The sequence below is a fragment of the Pristiophorus japonicus genome, chromosome 10 (assembly GCF_044704955.1).
Source record: "Pristiophorus japonicus isolate sPriJap1 chromosome 10, sPriJap1.hap1, whole genome shotgun sequence".
Classification (NCBI taxonomy): Eukaryota; Metazoa; Chordata; class Chondrichthyes; family Pristiophoridae; genus Pristiophorus; species Pristiophorus japonicus.
Window position 1 is genome coordinate 107,077,484 of NC_091986.1, and position 24,213 is coordinate 107,101,696.

Genomic DNA, 24,213 nt, shown 5'->3' on the forward strand with positions numbered 1-24,213 from the left:
ATGGCGGAGAGGCACTGTTGGCGCGGATACATGACCTCATCTCTCTCATCTGGAGGAGGAGAGCATGCAGGGAGATCTCAGAGATGCAGTGATTGTGACCATTTTTAAAAAGGGGGACAAGTCCGACTGCGGCAACTACAGGGGGATCTCCCTGCTTTCAGCCACTGGAAAAGTTGTCGATCGAGTTCTCCTCAATCGTCTTCTCCCTATGGCCGAGGAACTCCTCCCGGAATCACAATGCAGATTTCGTCCCCTACGGGGCACAACAGACATGATCTTTGCAGCGCGCCAGTTGCAGAAAAAATGCAGGGAGCAGCGCCAGCCCTTATACATGGCCTTTTTCGATCTTACAAAGGCCTTTGATACTATCAACCATGAGGATCTATGGAGCGTCCTCTTCCGTTTCGGATGCCCCCAAAAGTTTGTCAACATCCTTTACCTGCTTCACGATGACATGCAGGCCGTGATCCTTACCAACGGATCCATTACAGACCCTATCCACATCCGGACCGGGGTCAAACAGAGCTGCGTTATTGCTCCAACCCTCTTCTCAATCTTCCTCGCCGCCATGCTCCACCTCACAATCAACAAGCTCCCCGCTGGAGTGGAATTAAACCACAGAACCAGTGGGAAGCTGTTTAACCTACGCCGTCTCCAGGCCAGGTCCAAGATCACCCCAACCTCTGTTGTTGAGCTGCAGTATGCGGACGACGTCTGCGTCTATGCACACTTAGAGGCTGAACTCCAGGATATAGTCAATGTATTCACTGAGGCAGATGAAAGCATGGGCCTTACGCTTAACATCTGTAAGACAATGGTCCTCCACCAGCCTGTCACCGCTGCACAGCACTGTCCTCCAGTCATCAAGATCCATGGCGCGGCCCTGGACAACGTAGGCCATTTCCCATATCTCGGGAGCCTCTTATCAAGAAAGGCAGACATTGATGCGGACATTCAGCACCACCTCCAGTGCGCCAGTGGCCATCTGAGCAAAAAAGTCTTTGAAGAACAGGCCCTCAAATCTACCACCAAACTCATGGTCTACAGGGCTGTAGTAATACATGGACGATGTATAGAAGGTACCTCAAGTCGCTGGAGATATATCACCAACGATATCTCCGCAAGATCCTGCAAATCCCCTAGGAGGACAGGTGCACCAACATCAGTGTCCTTGACCAGGCTTACATCCCCAGTATTGAAGCACTGATCACACTCGATCAGCTTCACTGGGCAGGTCACATAGTACGCATGCCAGATACGAGACTCCCTAAGCAAATGCTTTATGCGGAGCTCCTGCATGGTAAACAAGCCAAAGGAGGACAACGGAAACGTTATAAGGACACCTCAAGCCTCCCTGGTAAAGTGCGACATCACCACTGACACATTGAAGACCCTGGCCGTAGACCGCCTAAGGTGGAGAAAGTCCATCCAGGAGGGCGTTGAGCTCTTTTGAGTCTCAACGCAAAGAGCATGAAGAGGCCAAGCGCAGGCAGCAGAAGGAGCAACCAGCCCTACCGACCCCCTCCCCCGACGAATGTCTGTCCCACCTGTAACAGAGTCTGTGGCTCTCGTATCGGACTGTTGAGCCATCAAAGAACCCACTTTGGGAGTGGAAGCAAGTCTTCCTCGATTCGATGAATTGCCTATGATGATGACTTTGCCCCCTGCCCTGGCTCCAGCGCACTCATGCCGGCGTCTCACCATATGCAGATACCGCCTCTAACCTATCCTCCAAGATATGAGCAGTGTCAGTATCTGAGCTGGTGGGTGCGAGTGTGAAATCAAGTGTCTTCATCATCATTCTCTTCCTGGTGTTCCTCCACTGCCTGGTCAGGTTGAAGTTCTTGGGTATCTGAAAGGTAAAAGGCACAAGGTAGAGGTTGTGGTGAGGGTAGGGGGGAATGTGAGACGGATGATTACCTAATGAGGATTCAATAGTTTCAGCCCTGCCACTGGCCACGACCTCAGCAATAGTCGTTGCAATAATGGCCAGCACCATCTCCTCCATGGGGGTTCGGATATGCAGGCATGCCTGTCCCTCTCCAGTTAGTTGCTGCTGCCTCCAGTTGTGCGCCACCTTGTCCTACAAGAAAGATAGACGTATGACAGTGAATGTTGTGCAATCTGTTTATGTGATGTGGCTTTCATGGTTGAATAGCTGGCAATGCGTGCAAGCTGTCGGATGTGGGTGTAAGGCTTGCTGCAGTGCTAAGTGTGTGAGGGTGCAGTAGAGCATATGAATGTTAGGTATGAGTTCGGATTGATAAAGATTGCTGGTAGGTGAGTGATGGGGCATGGTGAAGTGAGCAGTGGCTGAGGCTAGTGGTGCAGTTGATAGGATATGGTAATTGAAGATGCATTCACTGACCTTGACCACTTGTATGCAAGAACATAAGAAATAGGAGCAGGAATAGGCCATTTGGCCCCTCGAGCTTGCTCCGCCATTTAATAAGGTCATGGCTGATCTGATCATAGACTCAGTTCCATTTCCCTGTCTACTCCCCATAATCCTTTATTCCTTTATCATTCAAAAATCTGTCTATCTCTGCCCATTTAAAACTGAGATGAGGAGGAACTTCTTCTCTCAGAGGGTTGTAAATCTGTGGAATTTGCTGCCTCAGAGAGCTGTGAAGCTGGGTCATTGAATAAAATTAAGACAGAGATAGACAGTTTCTTAACCAATAAAGGAATAAGGTGTTATGGGGAACAGGCAGGGAAGTGGACCTGAGTCCATGATCGGATTAGCAATGATCATATTCAATGGTGGAGCAGGCTCGAGGGGCCGTATGGCCTACTCCTGCTCCTATTTCTTATGTTCTCATGTGACACCTTATCGAATGCCTTCTCCAAATCCAAATACACCACATCCACTGGTTCCCCTTTATCCATCCTGCTCGTTATATCCTCAAAGAAATCCAGCAAATTTGTCAAACATGATTTCCCTTTCATAAAACCATGCTGACTCTGCTTGTTTGAATTATGCTTTTCCAAATGTCCTGCTACTGCTTCCTTAATAATGGACTCTAGCATTTTCCCAATGACAGATGTTAGGCTAACTGGTCTATAGTTTGCTGCTTTTTGTCTGCCTCCTTTGATCATTGAACTTCTTGCAGTCCTGCATCCAGATCCCTTGGGACTAGAGTCCTGGCATTGATCACAATGGTGATCTGTTCCCACTGCCTATTGACTGTGTCTCCTAGTCCCTTTCGGATACACGAGATCGCTCCTCCTTTCCATCTCGTCCACCAAGACCCCATTGCAGCATCGGAAAATCTTGGAGTCCACTCTCTCCCATGTTGTGTCATTCTTCAGATTCAATTCCTGCACCTCCCCTTTAAGAGGTGCAGGCTAGCTTTAAGCAGTGCAAGCTAGCTTTAAGTAGTGAGATTTTGGGTCCCCTGCTGATGCGTGTAGCCAATGCACAGCGCAGGTAGTACTGGCTGCATGCAGAAATCATGCTAATGAGCAGGCAGCACATAGATGGCATGCTGCCTGCATTTCAAATAATGGGCACGAGTTAATCGTGCATCACGATTCCAGCACCTGTTTTGGGGGCTATCTAATTTAGCCCCCAACTTGTCCTAAGATACCTGCAATCCCATTCCTTGGTCAACCAACCAAAAGACATGCTGAAATAGTTTGGCCCAGGACCACAGATCAGTTTTCTCTTCCTCCCTCCTAAAGGTAACCTAAAGTTAAGACTGAAATTGAAACTCTAGTTGTGGACCCAATGCAGACATCACAAATTATTCTAATAATTACAATTGCTTTGAATGGACATATGAACAAATATACTCTTTTGAAATGCTAGTTGTGCGTTTTTTGCCCATTCTACACACTGTAAAATATAAAATCCAGAGGAGTGGAAAATAGAGGGTAAAGTCAATGTAGTTCAGCAAGTGCTGCTTCAATAAACATTATCTGATCAAATCCTGCAATATTAGCAATTCACAGACATTGAACCTCAGGCTAAGATGATCTGAGGATCAGCCAGCAAGAAGCACATCAGCATAAAAGTGGATCCCGCACAGCTAAGAACTGCTTAAATAAAGCAGATCGATTAATCGCTTTTCATCAAAATGTGAATATGCACTCCCTCAAATAGGAAGTAATATTACGATCCTGCTCAGAGCACCTGATCTTACCAATTAACACTAAATTCTATCACTATAAGATGACTCTTCTATTAAACTGTTAATACTTTTAATGTCAATGATATCAGGATCAAGGTTTCGATCTTCAATTAAATGTGTAGGAAGTGAACTGTATTTGCTTCAAATTATTTATTTTGACAATAGCGACATCCAATGTATCATCTAACCATCATCACCTCCTACAAAATACTCTGGGCCAACCGCAATGATGCGAAATTCAAAACATTGCAGTTTTATTTCATATTAGAAAAACTGACTGACCACACAAAGGAATATAAAATCTATATTATTAAACTTCACAGCGCATTCAAAAAAATAAAGATTACTGTAGCATTATGATCCTGCTGCTGGATAAATGCCATCTGGTGCCCGTTCATCAGGTCCTCCACATTAATTTAAACATCCGCAGATACAGATTTCTTGTCTTCAGGATAAAACAAAACTCTGGTTGGGAGTCAGGTAAAGTTGTGGATTTGCAAAAGCTTCATTGGCGCATATTTACTAAAGTTTGTTCACTACAGGAAATACAGCGTGGATTCTTTAATCTAGGATTTTTCACTCCACTGTCTTTTTTTTTAAGTACTTGGCTACTCCTTCTGATAAAATGATAGCATGTGTACTGAAGGCAGACCTAAAAGCATCATATCATTTATTAATGATAAAACAGTTTACACTGGAGAGAGGAAAGGTTAACAGGTTATTATTGACAATGATGTGATGGAAGATGTGGGTTGCAATACTACACGCTAAACACCAAACTATCATTTTCAGACACTTGACGCTCCATTGCTTTATAGAGTTGAATAGAGTTGATTTGTGGCTCTAATAAAAATGAAATGCTTTTCTGGGGTACATACACTTAGCAGTTTTGGGAGATGATTGATCGCCACTGTCCACTCTCCTTAATATTGGAAGCCATGACTCTCAGGAACAATCATTAATGCTCTGTTTGTGGAACCAACTGCAATTGTTGCAAAAACAAAACATTGTTTACTAGGGGGATTAGCTCGCCACGCATTAGAGTGGATGCTGCTGACAATATCCCATTGGCCGCACTTCCCTGGATCTCCAGTGCCAGTGAGCCCCCTGCTTCACAAATACATAACCTGACCTAGCCTGTGTAACCACAGAACCAACTCTTGAATTGCACAGCTTGTATTGTCATTTTTGCTCTTCAGTGTCAGAAGAGAGGTCCGGACCATCAGCATACTCCGAGATAAGTGAAGTTTCAATTTGTATTAAAGCCATTGTCAGATTTGCATGCCCTCAGATTCACTGAGATATAAATTTTGCACCATCGGAGCTCACTTCCCTGATCAAAAATTTATAAATGCACCACTGACAAAAATTGCACTTTTATGTACTTCAATTTTCCCTATAATATAACTGATATAATAATGGATATGGCGACAGCTTGAGTCATGATACGTTCATGCACCACAGCACTCCAACTGTAAATATTCTTGTATGTCACATGAAGGCATTTGGTTTCAGTTTTCACAGACAACCAACTTAAATTATGGAATGTGATCTCAAAACACTGCTAAAAATACTAAAATTCAATTTAACAAAAGGGAATTTAACTAATCAGTTATCTTGAAGCAGTAGTTTTAGTTACAGGCCTTTATTCAGGATTGTTGTTCAGCTCTAAGTCATTTTTTTTTTGAGTTATCAGTTCTTTGGGGCTGCATCAGCCTTTCTGAACCTGGCTGTTTTATTTAAAAATTGGCATGTATGCACACTGCAGGAGTGAATTATAGTCCTGATCATACCAATACTCCCAGAGATGTAGATAAATTGCAACCCATGGCTGTACATCACCTGTATTAAATGAACAGAAAGCATGAATACTTTGCTTATCTTACTTGTGACTACAGAACAACCTGAGCTATTTCTGTGTTTATCATAGTGGCCAGCTCAAGAATAAAAGAGACCTGGAAGTAGATTGCTTGCGAGGCTACTTAACCAGTAACAATCTGCTAAGAGGACAAATATAAATGGGATGAATTCTTAAAAACAGGAATTAAATATTGAAATACAAATGCAACCATCAATTTAAGATACCATCCAAAATATAGTGCATCATATAAGGCACAACAGCACAATAAACATACTGGTGTTAAAAAAGCTCATTCACCTTCAGAATGACACAGTATTCTCCTTCGGCATACATTATTATTCCATTACTCTGAAGTGTTCTCAAATGCAGCCCCAATTTCAGTTGATCTCTTTTGCTGCTTTCTGCCACCCGATACTTAATGTAGCTGTTTCCAGCAAAACTGAGGGATGCGTGACCTGGATGAATTAAAGAAAAGCATTTGGAGACATCAAAAATTTATAAATGCACCACTGAAAAAATTACACATTTGTGTACAGATTGAACCTCCCTTATCCGGCACCCTCGGGACCTGGCCTGTTCTGGATAAGGGATTTTTCCAGATAAAGGGAGGAGGCGGAGGAGGTCGGTGCCCCGGGCGGGCTTGAAATGTCGGTGGGTCCCACTGGGCCGAGTGTCGGCGGGCCGAGTGTCAGAGAGCCCCCGGCAGGCCGAGTGTCAGCGGGCCCCGGCAGGCCGAGTGTCAGCGTGCCCCCGGCAGGCCGAGTGTCAGCGTGCCCCCGGCAGGCCGAGTGTCAGCGTGCCCCCGGCAGGCCGAGTGTCAGCGTGCCCCAGGCAGGCCGAGTGTCAGCGTGCCCCAGGCAGGCCGAGTGTCAGAGAGCCCCCGGCAGGCCGAGTGTCAGCGGGCCCCCGGCAGGCCGAGTGTCAGCAGGCCCCCGGCAGGCCGAGTGTCAGCGTGCCCCCGGCAGGCCGAGTGTCAGCAGGCCCTAGGTGGGTCAAGTATTGGCGGGCCCCTGGCGGGCCGAGTGTCCAGCGGGCCCCCGACGGGCCGAGTGTCAGCGGGCCCTTGATGGGTCAAGTGTTGGCAGGCCCTAGGCAGGTCAAGTGTCGGTGGGTCCTCGGCGGGCCGAGTGTCGGCGGGCCCCTGACGGGCCGAGTGTTGGCGGGCCCTCGATGGGCCGAGTGTCAGCGGGCCCTAGGTGGGTCAAGTGTTGGCGGGCCACTGGCGGGCCGAGTGTCAGCGGGCCGCCGGCGGGCCGAGTGTCAGCGGACTCTAGGTGGGTCAAGTGTTGGCGGGCCCTCGGTGGGTCAAGTGTTGGTGGGCCCTCGGCAGGCCAAGTGTCAGCGGGCCCCTGGCAGGCTGAGTGTCAGCAGGCTCTAGGTGGGTCAAGTGTTGGCGGGCCCCGGGCAGGCCGAGTGTCGGTGGGCCAAGTGTTGGCGTGGCCCCATAGTCGGGGTGGAGGTCGGCCGCGTTCTGTGCATGCGTACCCATCCACCAGAATCAAGCCGGACGAGGGGTGGTGCCAGATAAGGGAGTCCCGGATAAAGGAGGTCCAACCTGTACTTCAATTTTCCCTATAATACAACTGATGTGAAATTTTGTGAACACATTATTCTGAACACATCATATCAGATTTTATTGCAAAATACGATCAGATTTCTTTGAATTCTCAGAAAATGTAACATTATTTATCAATATTATCCTTTAAATTTCATTTTAAAGTAACCTGTAAATTAAATTAGTAACATCCTAGGACAATTTGGTATATTTATCTAACAATGCTGCTAATATTAGTTCAGATGATACCAGGGAAGTTAGAACCTTTAAAGGGGCAACCTGATAATAGCAGAAACTCCACTGTTCACTGTGGCGAAATTAGATGAAAACCAACAAAATGAGAGCAACATCATTTCAGAAAGAAAGTTAGCCTCAAACATTTTTCCTAATGTTTATCCATTTTTGACACTGATATCAGCTTTTCTATTTTATGCCCATCATAAATTTCTGAGAAGAAGTTAACTGCCAAAATGCCCTCGAGGACAATTAAAGCCTTGTGAAAGGTCACTTAGGTGAAATTTGTGCAGAATTATGCAGGGAAGATATAAACAGAGTCCCGAACTCGAATTCAGATGTTGTGTTCAAAGTAGTATGGGATGTATTACACTGAATCTGTTGAATGGCATATTCAATTTTAGATATAATGGGTTCAATTTTCCCCAATGCTGTTTTTTGACGTATTGCCAGAGTTACGCCTGTTTTTTTTGTCCTCAACTATTCCAAAAAAATAAGAAGCAAGCTTCCATGTTCTAATTTTTTTTAAATTGGCGTCGTGCAGCCTATCCTGTGGCTTCGGGGAGTGGAGCCTAATGTCTGCGCCGAAAAAATTATGCCCATCCTTCTGCGCATGTGTGAAAAAAAGAGGACGTTTTTGACGTGACTGCTATGGGAGTGCATGCCCAGTACAGCTCCCGGTCTGCATTCGGCCATTTTTAAAGAGCCAGTTGTTTTGTGAGAACTTTAATTCTCAGTGGAAAAATCAGATCTGCAATACAATATGCAACCTGGCTCAAGGACCAAGAATTTTTCACAGGATGAAGTAGAGGCACTAGTTACTGTAATTGAGGCCAGATGGCAGGAGCTGGACACCAGCTGAGGTCACATAAAAGTTTCACCAAAAGAACCAACTTGCAGAAGATTACCCTGTGCAATGGTGATCACCCCGAGGTCTGGAGGCAAATGCAAAAAGAAGTGGCGGGACCTTGGTCAAGTAGTTAATGTAAGTAATATTTTCATTTATTCAATGGAATTGCAATTGTAAATGTGACCAGCTGTATATGTCCCACCCAGCAGAAACACACCCTCTCTAAAAAGTTATGTTTTTATCTTTGCAGAGGAAGGTGGCAACAAAAAAGAACTCGAACAGGAGGAGGCCTGGAAAATCTGCACCCACTGAAACCCTTGGAAGAAAGGGTCGCTGCTTTGATGGGTCTTGCCTGGAGAAAAGCAACCACCACTGTACAAGCTGGGCCCACACTCGAGGGAGAAGGTAAGTCCTGCAAATTCCACAGTCTGGCTTTCCTAAATGTTATGTACAGCGCGGGTTAACCATGCTTCGGTTCATGGGGATGTCTCCGTCAGCTACGCTTCGCTTAATGCAATGTGTAATCATTCGTCATGGTCCTTCAAGTGAGCCTGCTGCCTGCGCTGTGTGAGCCTACTCATGCCACCCACCCTGCCCCCTCCTCTGCTGCTAACCATTTGTCTGTTCTGTTACATTTTGCAGAACTTGAGGCCAACCCTGACAATGCAGAAGATGATTCAGACGTGGACAAGCCTGAAGAGGAAAACCATCTTCCAATCCCACCTTCCAGGCTAAGAGCATGGGGTGGGGGGAAGGGGGGGGTGGGCAACAGGGGGAGGGGCAGAGGGAGGGGATGGATGAAGCCCCCACTGTTATACTCACTTTGGAGGAGGTGCAGGTGCCGCCCATTTAGGTGCCAGCCCCTCTCCTGAGTGATACGATTGCTGCTGGGACATTCCATGGTTTCACACAGTCCTAGGCTGGGGATTCCAGCAAGGTGCAGTGACACACACCCAGAGCCCCGCCGTTCGAGGCTGCAGGACCCAGTGGGATGCAGTGAGCAACATCCAGGGCGAGGAAGGGAAGGAGAGCTTGACATTGCTCTCCTGAAGTGCAGGATATAAGAGATATGGTTCAGATGATGGCGATGAATGCAGAGAGCACTGACCGTACGCGATGACTCCTGGACACCATCAGTGGGATGGGTGATGCGGTATCAGGACTGTTGGGAGAAATGGGAACACTATCTGGGAACATGAGGGAGGGAATGTCGCAGGTAATTGACACACTGTTGCTCAACATGAGGGAGGGCATGTCACAGGTAGTTGAGAAACTGTCGCTGAACATGAGGGAGGGAAAGTTGCAGGTAGTTGACACGCTGTCAGGGCAGATGAGGGAGGGAATGTTGGAGTTAGCTGCTGCAATAAGAGAACACGCCCAGATCCGGTGACCATTGACAGAATCAACTGCCACTCCCATTCCAATCCCCAGACCAGCCTCTGAAGAGGCCCAAGCCGGGCCTTCCACATTACCGGCTGCCTCCGCCACCCCCCCCAATATCAAGAAGTGCGCATTACCCAAGATGTTCAAAAGAATAAGCTTGGTACCAACCCGAGAAACGCTGCATCACCGCCTGCAGGCGGAGTCACCAAGGCCAAGTGTAACGGGCAGTCTTAGAATAAGGTGGAGGAGAGATGGGTGCAGCCTTTCTTTGTTGCTGCTGTTGTTGTTATTATTATTGTTGTTACTGTTGTAACTGTTCTCAAATTAAAAGATTTTTGTAAGCTATGTAAATTTACAAGTTTAAAAGGTTGTAAGTGATCTTAAAGTTTTTAAGTGATCTTAACTGAAAACTTTAAAGTTTGATACAAGAATATTTTTATTAAAGTTAAGTTAAGTACAAACAAATGTTTGTTAAACATTTGAATAAAATATATTTTTAAATTATAACTGAATCATTTCCATTATTTGTTCCATTATTAACACAACTTTTTGAAGTAAAGAAGAATCACTTCCATTATTTGTTCCATTAACACAACACAACATTATGGAACAGGTCCAAACAGTAAACATGGTCCATTTGAATTGTTGCTGCTGAATCTTCAGGCAGCTGGCGCAAGGCTCGAGCAATCATTAAAGGGGCACGATGCCTGCCCTCCTCCGCCGTTGTGCTCCGAGTTCAGTTAGTTACTATGGGCCCAAGTTTCCACATGATTCGCGCCTGATTTTTAGGAGCAACTGGTGGAGAACGAACTATTTTAGAAATCGCAATTCTCCACATTTTTTTTTCTGCAGTTCTAGTCAGGTAGAACAGTTCTAGTTTAGAACAGAATTTTTTCTTCAAAAGGGGGCGTGTCCGGCCACTGACGCCTGATTTGAAAGTTTCCACAGTGAAAACGTACTCCAAACTAAAGTAGAATGGAGCCAGTGAAGATTTTTGTAGAACTGAAAAAACCTGTTCTACACATTAAAAAATCAGGCGCAGGTTACAAATTAGGCGTCCAGAACGAGGTGGGGGGGGGGAGGGGAAGTCATTAAATTCTATAATAAATCCTTATTTATACTTATACAAATATTATACAAATAAATCCAACCTGAATAAACATTCATAAGCAAAGAAAAGATTAAATAAACCATCTTCCTACCTGTGTGAAAGTGCTTCAGGCAGGCCTTTCGGGACCGAAGGCTGCTGGCCCGTCCCCAGCACCAGATTTACAGGTAGGTGGCGTTGGGTCGGGTCGGGTCGGGTCGGGTCCAGTCGGGGGGGTGGGGAGCGGGAACAGGAGCGCGGGTTGGGTCGAGTCGGGTCGAGTCGGGGAGGCGGGGAGCGTGAACAGGAGCGCGGGTCGGGTCAAGTCGGGGAGGCGCGGAGCGGGAACAGGAGCGCGGGTCGGGTCAGTCGGGGAGGGGGGGGGGGGCGGGCACGGGTGTCGGGTCTGGTCTGGTCCGGAGGCAGGTGGGGGGGGGGGGGGGAGTGGGTGTCGGGTCTGGTCCGGAGGCAGGGGGGGGCGGGGAGCGGGTGTCGGGTCTGGTCCGGAGGCGGGGGGGGCAGCGGGTGTCGGGTCTGGTCGGGGGTGGGGGGGGAGCAGGAGCTGGCCGTGGGAGGAGCCTTATTCACGCAGCCCCAGTGAGGCCATTCAGCCAGGGCTAGGGGCTGCGTGCTTCGGGCCCCTCCCACACAGTTCGGCGCCTGGAGCTACTGCACTTGCGTGCCCACTGTAGCGGGCATGTGCAGAGGTCCCGGCACTGTTTTCAGCGCAGGGACCTGGCTCCGCCCCCCCACAGCTCGTGCTGGCTGCGCCGAGGGCCAGAGGACCTGTAAGTAGGTGGAGAATACCGAGGATTTTTTTAGGCGCACTTTGTGGCATGAAAAACGGGCGTCCAGGTCGGGACTGCGCTGTTCTAGGCGCGTGTGGAAACTTGGGCCCATGGCTTCCTCATCCTCCTCCTCCTCCTCTTTGTCATCTGCATCTTCCTCCTCATCATCAGCCACTCTCACCGCAGGTGGGTCTTCCACTACCAGCTGCTGCTGCCTCATGATGGTTAAGTTATGCAGCATGCAGCACACAACAGTGAACTGACCGACAATCTCAGGGGAGTATTGCAAGTAGCCTCAGGAATGGTCCAGGCATCAGAAACGCTGTTTCAAGATGCCAATGGCCCTCTCTATTACGCTGCGTGTCGCAATGTGCGATATGCTGTATTCCTGGTCAGCTTCCATCTGGGTTACGTGTATGGGCATCATGAGCCAGGTGGCGAGGCCGTACCCTTTGTCTCCCAGTAGCCAGCTCTGCCCTTCTAGCTGCTGCTGAAACATGGCGCATATAACGCTCTCGCGTAGGATGAATGCATCATGGGTGCTCCCAGGGTATCTTGCATCAACTGACATGATATGATGCAGGTCATTACACACGAGTTGCACATTAACGGAGTGGGAGCCTTTTCTGTTCCTGTACATCTCGGAATCCTCCAAAGATGCTTGCAAGGCGATGTGGGTATAATCAATGCAGCCCTGTACCTTTGGTAACCAGAAATCCTGGAGAAGCCCACAGCCCTTTCACGCATTGTCTGGGCAGTCATGGGGAACTTTATGCCGTCATTTCTCCGGGCATATGCAGATATGTTTTGCATGTTGAGAAATGGAGCATACATCCCCATTTGTGGCCTGGAACGATCCAGGTGCCTAGAATGAAAGTGCAGCTGTAACCTTGACTTCAATTGACAACGCAGTCCTCCTGACGCCTCTAGGTTGCAGATGATCTCAGTTACAGCTTCTTTTGGAACACTCAGGTGCAGGTATGAACGCCTGTCTTGATATATCCGACGTGGGTAAAGCCTCCTGCGCAGCATCCTATGTGCTCTGAGGTTCCTCATGTGATGACGTTGAATCAATTGTCTCCTCCACAGCACCATCATGCAGAAGGCTTGCACGAGGTATGACATTGTCAGTATTGCCCCCATGATTAAATTGTACCTTTGCAAGAACCTCAAAACGAAGGCAGGACAAGCTTCTTTGTTGTATGTCTTTATGTATTCTTGACTCCCTCCAAAACTTCACCTGAAAACAATGGCATTTTTGTGCACTGGTTTTTCTTAAATGCCCAGAGGTTTTTTGGGAGTGGTCACATATGTTGTCCTAGTTGGCCAAACTTGCATAATTGTGAAAAACTGGCGCAGACATCAGGTTACGCCCCCTATGACGCAAAAAAAACCGAACCTAAAAAAATTGTAGCTGAGTTACAGTGGCACACAATCTTTTGAGAAACTTGGAATTTTTAAATTTAGGCCAAAAAAAGTGGCGCATGCCAAAAAAACAGCGCAAATCACTGGGGAAAATTAAGCCCAATGTGTTGATTTTAAGAATATTTACTATCTCAGTTTAATTCTGATTTTGTTTAAATAGGAATATATTTATGCCAGTTTGGACCAATGAAGTGCTTCATTTTTTTTAAATGAATGCAAATTTATTAAATACCAGTATAAAGAAAAAAAATGAATGAACTTGCATTTATATAGCATCCTTCACATCCTCAGGACACCCTAAAGTCCTTCACAACCAATAAATTACTTTGAAGTGCAGTAACTGTTGCAGGCAAACGTGACATTCAATTATCATTCGAGTAGTCATTTATTATTATTGAATTTAATGAAAGAATGTTGACACATAACTTACTTGAAGGTTTGTGACATGCATGACAATTTTATGAAAGCAGAATTAAATAGGCATGAGAAAAGTTTGGTGTGTTGGTTTATAAGGACAGAAGCATTATACCATGTAAATACTATCATAGAATCATGGAAATTTACAGCTCAGAAGGAGGCCATTTTGGCCCATCGTGTACGAGCCGGCCAACAAAGAGATGGATTATTCTGCTAAGGAGAAGTTAATCTGCCCGATCTCTTTAAGACCACACAATGTTATTGCGGTAAATAGATCGGGGCCGAAATTGCCTTCCGGGGCCACGATTTTTATCACCCGACCTGGAAGTCCGGTCCCTGACACGTCATTAGGCACGTGCACCCCTCAAAGGAAGTGGAGCTCTGTCTCTGGCGTTACGTTTTCTTGGAGGGGTACTCCCGGAGCAGGAAAGCGGCGCAGAGTTCAGCGCCGCACTCAGGAGCCCAGTGCTAAAATGCCCTTCCCTTTCAGTTACAGAACAGGGCTACTGCATACTCTGCAGGCCCTTTAATAGCCCAGCACCCAAAACGGCAATCCTGGCTGCATGATGGCGGCCCAATCAATGCGACGCAGGAGTCGGCCGACAAAATAAAATGGTGACCCGGGGTGCTAAAGGCCTCCCCTTTAAGGGGTGCCCCGGTGACGGATGTCTGCCAGCTCTGCATTCCGCCATGCTGGCGTTGCCATTGACCCGCACCAGCCTCGCGGCCCGCGGGGTGCAAAGGGGTCGGCACGGGTCGGCGCGCATGCTGATGATGTTATCGCTGACCGTGCAGCAGCCTGTGGCACTAATTGCGGGGCGCGGCACTACTGGGACAATGCCCACCAAACCTCCGGAGCAATTTCCTGGGAGGCAATATCACCAACTTCGCCCGAACGAAAACTTCTTTGCGCCCCTTTAGCACCCCCCGGAGGTGCTAACAGGGCAATAAAAAATGGGCAATTTTGGCCCCATCATCTCCAGGCATATACTGAGATCAATAGATCAACTAAAGAGGCACATCCTGAAGCACCGCCTTCCGTAACTTAGAAGCATAGAAACATGGAAACATACAAATTTACAGCGCAGAAGGAGGCCATTTCAGCCCATCGTGTCTGCGCCGGCCGACAAAGAGTCGCACGGATCTTCATCAGCAGCCCCAAAAGTTACATACAAACCAATGAACAATGACGGAAAGGCAAAGGGCACCCAGCCCAACCAGTCCGCACCACACCACTGCAACAACCCTTATACTAAAAACATCTATACTCCACCCCAACTGGAGCCATGTGATCTCCTGGGAAAGGCAAAAACCAGATTAAAAACCAAGGTCAATTTAGGGAGAAAAAATCTGGGAAAATTCCTCTCTGACCCATCCAGGTGATCGAAACTAGTCCACGAGATCACCCTGGCCGTATTCTAATCCCTGCAGTACTTACCATTATAACTGCGCCGACCAACAAAAGGTCATATAATCTCATCCCAATTACCAGCTCTAGGTCCGTAACCTGCCCATCCAACCATCTCTTAAAAGTGGTGAAGGTTTCTGCATCCACCACTCTTCCAGGCAGCGAGTTCCAGATCCCCACAACCCTCTGTGTAAAGAAGCCCCCCCCTCAAATCCCCTCTAAACCTTCCACCAATCACCTTAAAACTATGCCCTCTCGTAATAGCCCCCTCCACCAATGGAAATAGACCCTTACTATCCACTATGTCCAGGCCCCTCAATATTTTGTACACCTCGATGAGGTCTCCTCTCAACCTCCTCTGTTCCAATGAGAACAAACCCAGTCTATCCAATCTGTCCTCATAACTCAGATTCTCCATTCTAGGCAGCATCCTAGTAAATGTCCACTGTATTCGCTCTCGTGCAATCACATCCTTCCTATAATACGGCGACCAGAACTGCACGCAGTACTCCAGCTGTGGCCTAACCAAAGTATTATACAATTTAAGTATAACCCCCCTGCTCTTATATTCTATGCCTCAGCCAATAAAGGCAAGCATGCCGTATGCCTTCTTAACCACCTGGCCTGCTACTTTCAGGGATCTGTGGACAAGCACTTCAAGGTCCCTTTGTTCATCTACACTATTTACTGGCCTACTGCTTAATGTGTATACCCTTTCTTATTAGCCTTCTCAAAGTGCATCACCTCACACTTCTCTGAATTAAATTCCATTTGCCACTGCTCTGCCCGGCTGACCAGTAGATTGATATCCTCCTGTAGCCCATGACTTTCCTCTTCATTATCAACCACACAGCCAATTTTAGTGTCGTCTGTAAACTTCTTAATCATACTTCCTGTATTCAAATCTAAACCGTTGATATATACCACAAAAAGCAAGGGACCCAGTACTGAGCTCTGCGGAACCCCACTGGAAACATCCTTCCAGTCACAAAAACATCCATCAATCATTACCCTTTGCTTCCTACCTCCAAGCCAATTTTGGATCCAACTTGCAACTTTGCCCTAGATCTCATGGGCTTTAATCTTCATGACCAGTCTACCATGCGGGACCTTATCAAAAGCCTTGCTAAAGTCCATATATACTACATCGTATGCACTACCCTCATCAACCCTCTTGGTTATCTTCTCAAAAAATTCAATCAGGTTAATCAAACATGATCTTCCCTTAACAAATCCATGCTGACTGTCCCTAATTAATCCTTGCCTATCCAAATGCAGATTTATCCTGTCTTTCAGGATTCTTTCCAATAATTTTCCCACCACTGAGGTTAGGCTGACAGGTCTGTAATTACTCGACCTATCCCTTTCTCCCTTCTTAAACAAGGGTACTACATTAGCAGTCCTCCAATCCTCCGGCACCATGCCCATATCCAAAGAGGACTGGAAAATGATGGTCAAGGCCTCTGCTATTTCCTCTTTTACTTCGCTCAACAACCTGGGATGCATTTCATCCGGGCCTGGGGACTTATGTACTTTCAAAGCTGCTAAACCCCTTAATACTTCCTCTCTCACTATATTTATTTCATCCAGAATATCACACTCCTTCCCTATAGCAGTATCTGCATTATCTCTTTCCTTTGTGAAAACAGATGCAAAGTATTCGTTAAGAACCCTACCAACATCTTCCGCCTCCACACAAAGATTACCCTCATGGTCTCTAATAGGCCCTACTCTTTCCTTAGTTACTCTCTTACTCTTAATCAGTTTAAGAGGGTCCTATTAACCCCCATTAATTATTTGCATGTTTAATAGCCCTGTGTTACTTTGTATCAAAACATTTTGAGGTCCGAGAGTTCGAGAGGTCGGAAGTTCGAGGGGTCGGGAGTTCGAGGGGTCGGGAGTTCGAGGGGTCGGGAGTTTGGAGGTCGGAGATTTCGAGAGGTCGGGAGTTCGGAGGTCAGAGGCCCAAGAGTTCGGGAGTTGGGAGGTCCCAGAGGTCGAGAGGTCGGTGAGTCGGGAGGCCCTGAGGTCGGTGAGTCGGAGGCTCTGAGGTCGGTGAGTTGGGAGGCCCTGAGGTCGGTGAGTTGGGAGGCCCTGAGGTCGGTGAGTCGGAGGCCCTGAGGCTGGTGAGTTGGGAGTTGGGAGTTCGGAGGCCGGGAGTCCGGAGGCCAGGAGGTCGGTGAGGTGAGTTGGTAAGTAGCCCTCTTTTCTTTATTTCTTTTTAAGTAGGTCGGGAGTTCGGAGGCAGGCAGGTTGGGAGCTCGGAGGTCAGGAGGCCACAGATATCGGTGAGTTCGGGAGGTCACAGAGGTCGGTGAGTGCGGGAGGCCACAGAGGTCGGTGAGGTGAGTTGGTGAGTAGCTCTCTTTTCTCTATTTCTTTTTAAGTGGATTTTATTAGATAAGGCTAACTAGAGGAATGGCACTGCAGCTCAGTCCCGTGGAGTGCACATCCTGTGGCATGTGGGACGTCCTGGACACTTCACGCAGCCTAGACAACCATGTGTGCAGGAGATGTCTCCAGCTTCAACTGCTCGAGCTCCGCGTTTTGGAGCTGGAGCAGCGGGTGGAATCAATAAGATGCGAGGCTGAGAACTACGTGAACAGCACGTTTCAGGAGGTAGCCACCCCGCAGCTTAAAGGCGTGCAGGTGGAGGGGAAGTGGGTGACCACCAGACATAGTAAGTGTGCAAGGCAGGTAGCGCAGGAGTCCCCCCGTGAGTACATCTCGCTTTCAAACCGATATTCAATTTTGAGTAGCGGTAAGGACAATGGTGCCTCTGCGGAGTGCAGCCAGAGCCAATTCCAAGGCACCACGGGTGGCTCAGCTGCACTGGGATGGGGGGGGGAGAGGAGGACGGGGGAGGAGGACGAAGAACAAAACAGCTCTGGTGATAGGGGATTCTATAGTTAGGGGAACAGACAGGCGTTTCTGCGGCCATAGACGTGACTCCCGAATAGTTTTGTGCCGTCCTGGTGCCAGGGTCAAGGATGTCACAGAGCAGACGCAGGACATCCTGGGGCGGGGGAAGGTAAACAGCTCGAGGTCGTGGTCCATATCGGGATCACCAACATAGATAAAATGAGGGATGAGGTCCTACAGGAAAAATTTAGGGAGCTAGGAAGAAAATTAAAGAGTAGGACCTCAAAGCTAGTAATCTCCGGGTTACTACCGGTACCGCGTGCTAATGAGTATAAGAATAGAAGGATAGAGAGGATGAACATGTGACTGGAAAATTGGTGTAGGAGGGAGGGCTTTAAATTATTGAGGCATTGGGACCACTTCTGGGGGAGATGGGACCTGTACAAACCGGACAGGTTGCACCTCAACAGCACCGGGATCAATATCCTTGCGGGGAGTTTTGCTAGTGCTGTTGGGGAGAATTTAAACTAACTTGGCAGGGGGATGGGAACCTGAGAACGATTTCAAAAGGGAGGGAAGTAAAGCAAAGTTGGATAGCAAGAATCTAGAAATCGAATCTGTAAGACAGAGGAAACAGGGCTTAGTGTATAGTAAGCAAGGAGGTCTTCCTGTGCTGAATGGTATATACTTTAATGCAAGGAGTGTAGCAAATAAGGCGGATGAGCTAAGAGCACAGGTAGACACTTGGGAGTATGACATTACAGCCATTACAGAAACATGGCTGAAAGAGGGGCAGGTTTGGCAGATCAATATTCCTAGACAAGATAGAGAGGGGGGTAAAAAGGGGGGTGGGGTTGCGGTACTGATTAAAGAAACTATTACAGCGGTGAGGAGAGATTGTGGGCCCAAGTTTCCACATGATTTGCTCCTGATTTTTAGGAGCAACTGGTGGAGAACGGACTATCTTAGAAATCGCAATTCTCCACATTTTATTTTCTGCAGTTCTAGTCAGTTAGAACATTTTCACTTTGGAACAGAATTTTTTCTTCAAAAGGGGGCGTGTCTGGCCACTGACGCCTGATTTCAAAGTTTCCACAGTGAAAACGTACTCCAAACTAACTTAGAATGGAGCAAGTGAAGATTTTTGCAACTGAAAAAACCTTGTCTACACATTAAAAAAATCAGACGCAGGTTACAAATTAGGCTCCAGAACGAGGTAGGGGGGGGGGGGGAGGGAGGGAAGGGAAGCCATTAAATTCTATAATAAATCCTTACTCACACTTATACAAATATTATACAAATAAATCCAACCTGAATAAAAATTTATAAGCAAAGAAAAGATTAAATAAACCATCTTCCTACCTGTGTGAAATAGCATCAGCCAGGGAGAATGCTGCAGGAAGCCTCACAAGTTGAGGCAGCCGTTCGTTCCCGCAGGGGGGGGGAAGGAGGCAGCCGTTCGTTCCCGCAGGGGGGGGGGTGGGGGGTGAAGGAGACAGTGAGAAGGCTGCAGGAAGCCTCACAAGTTCAGCAGCCATTCCCCGACGGCAGGGGGGGGAGGCCGTCGGGAAACGACTGCCTCAACTTTCTGAGGCTTCCTGCGGCCTTCTCACTGCTGCAAGAAGCCTCAGTGCTGATGTGCTGATGGCAATGTGCTTTTATTAAAAAATGTTCAAAAATTAAACAGCTACAAAGAACTACAAAAATGGCCGAGTGCCAATGTTTCCTTCACACTGCGCGTGCGCGAACGCTCCAACGCGCACGCGCAGGGTTGCCGGCAGGAAAGAAACTAATTTAAATGGTACCCGCCCCCTCCCACTTACAACATCGGCGTGAGTGGTAGGCTCCGCCCCCCTGGGCGCCACGCCAAGCAGACATGGAGCTGCAGGGCGCTCCAGAATCGCGTGTTTTTTTTCCGGCGCGAAAAACGGGCGCCCAGCTCGAAGGGGCGCTCGTTTTTTATCGTGTAGAAACTTGGGGCCGATATGTTAGAGGGATCATCAAATGAGGCCATATGGGTCGAATAAAAAAATTTTAAAAGGGCGATCACACTGCTGGGAGTGTATTGTAGACCACCAAACAGAGGAAGGGAGATAGAGAAGCAAATATGTCGGCAAATTGCTGTGAAGTCTAAAAACCATTGGGTAGTAATAGTCGGGAATTTTAACTATCTAAATATTGATTGGGACAAATTTAGTGTGAAGGGTATAGAGAGTGCGGAATTCTTGAGATGCATTCAAGAGAATTTTTTTAGTCAGTATGTAGCACGCCCAACACGAGACGGGGTGATCTTGGATTTAGTTTTGGGGAATGAAGCTGAGCAGGTTGAAGGGGTATTAGTGGGGGAGCACTTGGGTGCCAGTGACCATAATTCAGTCAGATTCAAGTTGGTTATGGATAAGGACAAGAATAGACCTGGAATAAAAGTTCTGAATTGGGGATAAGCTAATTTTGCTAAGTTAAGGAATGATTTGGCCATAGTGGACTGGAAACAACTACTTGTGGGTACATCGGTGTCGGAACAGTGGGAGGCATTCAAGGAGGAGATCCGGAATGCTCAGGCCAAACATGTGCCCTTAAATAAAAAGGCTGGGTAAAATAATTCGAGCCCCCTGAATGTCTAGGCACTTACAGGGGAGGATTAAGAAAAAAGGGATGTTTATGTCATATATCAATGGCTAAATACTTTAGAATCTTTAGAGGAATATGGAAAGAGACAAAATTAAAAAGGATATTAGGAATGCTAAGAGAGAGCACGAGAAATTCTTGGCCAGCAAAATTAAGGAAAACCCTAAGATGTTCTATAAATATATTAAGAGTAAGAGGGTAACTAAAGAAAGGGTAGGGCCTATTCGAAACCATGAGGGTAATCTTTGTGTGGAGGCGGAAGATATTGGTAGGGTTCTTAACGAATACTTTGCATCTGTTTTCACAAAGGAAAGGGGTAATGCAGATACTGCTATTCAGGATGAGTGTGATATTCTGGATGAAATAAATATAGTAAGAGAGGAAGTATTAAGGGGTTTAGCAGCTTTGAAGGTAGATAATTCCCCAGGCCCGGATGAAATGCATCTCAGGTTGTTGAGCGAAGTAAAAGAGGAAATAGCAGAGGCCTTGACCATCATTTTCCAGTCCTCTTTGGATATGGGCATGGTGCCGGAGGATTGGAAGACTGCTAATGTAGTACCCTTGTTTAAGAAGAGAGAAAGGGATAGGCCGAGTAATTACAGGCCTGTCAGCCTAACCTCAGTGGTGGGAAAACTATTCGAAAAAATCCTGAAAGACAGGATTAATCTGTATTTGGATAGACAAGGATTAATTAGGGATAGTCAGCACGGATTTGTTAAGGGAAGATCGTGTTTGACTAATCTGATTGAATATTTTGAGGAGGTAACCAAGAGGGTCGATGAGGGTAGTGCGTACGATGTAGTATATATGGACTTTAGCAAGGCTTCTGATAAGGTCCCACATGGTAGATTGGTCATGAAGGTTAAAGCCTATGGGATCCAGGGCAAAGTGGCAAGTTGGATCCAAAATTGGCTCGGAGGTGGGAAGCAAAGAGTAATGATTGATGGATGTTTTTGTGACTGGAAGGATGTTTCCAGTGGGGTTCCGCAGGGCTCAGTATTGCGTCCCTCGCTTTTTGTGGTATATATCAACGATTTAGATTTGAATATAGGAAGTATGATCAAGAAGTTTGCAGACGACACTAAAATTGGCTGTGTGGTTGATAATGAAGAGGAAAGTCATCGGCTGCAGGAGGATATCAATCTACTGGTTAGGTGGGCAGAGCAGTGGCAAATGGAATTTAATTCAGAGAAGTGTGAGGTGATGCACTTTGGGAGGGCTAATAAGGAAAGGGTATAAACATTAAGCGGTAGGCCACTTAATAGTGTAGATGAACAAAGGACCTTGGAGTGCTTGTCCATAGATCCCTGAAAGTAGCAGGCCAGATGGATAAGGTGGTTAAGAAGGCATACGGCATGCTTACCTTTATTGGCTGAGGCATAGAATATAAGAGCAGTGAGGTTATGCTTAAATTGCATAATACTTTGGTTAGGCCACAGCTGGAGTACTGGATGCAGTTCTGGTCACCGTATTGTAGGAAGGACGTGATTGCACTAGAGAGGGTGCAGAGAAGATTTACTAGGATGCTGCCTGGAATGGAGGACAGATTGGATAGGCTGCGTTTGTTCTCATTGGAACAGAGGAGGTTGAGAGGTGACCTCATTGAGATGTACAAAATATTGAGGGACCTGGATATAGTGGATAGTAAGGGTCTATTTCCATTGGTGGAGGGGGCTATTATGAGGGGGCATAGTTTTAAGTTGGTTAGTGGAAGGTTTAGAGGGGATTTGAGAGGGGGCTTCTTTACACAGAGGGTTGTGGGGATCTGGAACTCGCTCCCTGGAAGAGTGGTGGATGCAGAAACCCTCACCACTTTTAAGAGATGGGCACTTGAAGCGCAGTAACCTGCAGGGTTATGGACCTAGAGCTGGTAATTGGGATTAGACTGGATGACCTTTTGTTGGACGGCTCAGATATAATGCAAAATACTGCAGGGAATAGAATATGGCCAGGGTGATCTCCTGGACTAGTTTTGATCGCCTGGATGGGTCAGAGAGGAATTTTCCCAAATTTTCTTTTCTCCCTAAAGTGACTTGGGTTTTTATCTGGTTTTTGCCTCTCCCAGGAGATCCGGTTGAGGTGGAGTGTAGAATGTTTTAGTTTAAGGGGTGTCGCAGTTGTGTGAGGCGGACTGGTTGGGCTGGGTGCTCTTTGCCTTTCCTCATTGTTCATACGTTTATATGTAACCTTTAGGGCTGCTGATCAAGGGCCGTGCAGCTCTTTGTCGGCCGGTGCAGACACGATGGGCCAAAATGGCCTCCTTCTGCACTGTAAATGTCTATGTTTCTATATTTATAGAACATCTTAGGGTTTTCCTTAATTTTACTGGCCAAGAATTTCTCTTGCTCTCTCTTAGCATTCCTAATAACATTTTTAATTTTATCTCTTATCTTTCTATATTCCTCTAAAGATTCTAAAGTATTTAGCCATTGATATGTGACATAAGCTTCCCTTTTTTTAATCCTCCCCTGTAAGTCCCTAGACATCCAGGGGGCTCTAGAATTATTTTTCCCAGCCTTTTTATTTAGGGCACATGTTTGGCCTGAACCTTTTGGATCTCCTCCTTGAATGCCTCCCACTATTTCGACACCGATTTACCCATAAGTAGCTGTTTCCAGTCCTATATGGCCAAATCATTCCTTAACTTAGCAAAATTAGCTTGTCCCCAATTCAGAACTTTTATTCCAGGTCTATCCTTGTCCTTATCCATAACCAACTTGAATCTGACTGAATTATGGTCACTGGCACCCAAATGCTCCCCCACTAAGACACCATCAACTTGCCCAGCTTCATTCCCCAAAACTAAATTCAAGTGTTGGGCTTGCTACATACTGACTAAAAAAGTTCTCTTGAATGCGTTTCAAGAATTTCACACCCTCTATACCCTTCATGCTAAATTTGTCCCAATCACTATTTGGATCGTTAAAATCCCCTACGGTTTTTCGACCACAGCAATTTGCCTACATATTTGCTCCTCTATCTCCCTCCCACCATTTGGGGATCTACAATACACTCCCAGCAGTGTGATCACCCCTTTTTTATTTTTCAATTCGACCCATATGGCCTCAGTTAATGATCCCTCTAATATATCATCCCTCCCCACCGCTGTAATAGTTTCTTTAATTAGTACCACAACCACCCGTTGCCCCCCCCCCCGACTTTTACCCCCCTTTCTATCTTGTCTAAAAATCCTGTAGCCAGGAATATTGATCTGCCAAACCTGCCCCTCTTTCAGCCATGTTTCTGTAATGGCTATAATGTCATACTCCCAAGTGTCTACCTGTGCTCTTAGTTCATCCGCCTTATTCGCTATACTCCTTGCATTAAAGTATATACCATTCAGCACAGGACAACTTCCTTGCTTACTACATACTAAGCCCTGTTTCCTCTGTCTTACAGATTCGCTTTCTACATTCTTGCTATCCAACATCTGCTTTACTTCCTTCCCTTTTGAATTCGTTCTCAGGTTCCCATCCCCCTGCCAAGCAAGTTTAAACTCTCCCCAACAGTACTAGCAAAACTCCCGGCACTGTTGAGGTGCAACCTGTCCGATTTGTACAGGTCCCATCTCCCCCAGAAGCA

The 24,213-nt window shown here is 46.8% G+C and overlaps 1 protein-coding gene across 3 annotated transcripts in view; it reads right to left on the bottom strand.

Moving 5' to 3' along the window:
- LOC139275058 (protocadherin Fat 3-like) overlaps positions 1-24,213 on the bottom strand; it is a 941,319-nt gene that overhangs the window by 66,006 nt on the left and 851,100 nt on the right. For all 3 annotated transcript variants that reach the window (XM_070891994.1, XM_070891992.1, XM_070891993.1), the window contains exon 21: positions 6,292-6,449. In XM_070891994.1, coding sequence (XP_070748095.1) covers positions 6,292-6,449 — 158 coding nt within the window. The remainder of the gene's footprint in view (positions 1-6,291; positions 6,450-24,213) is intronic.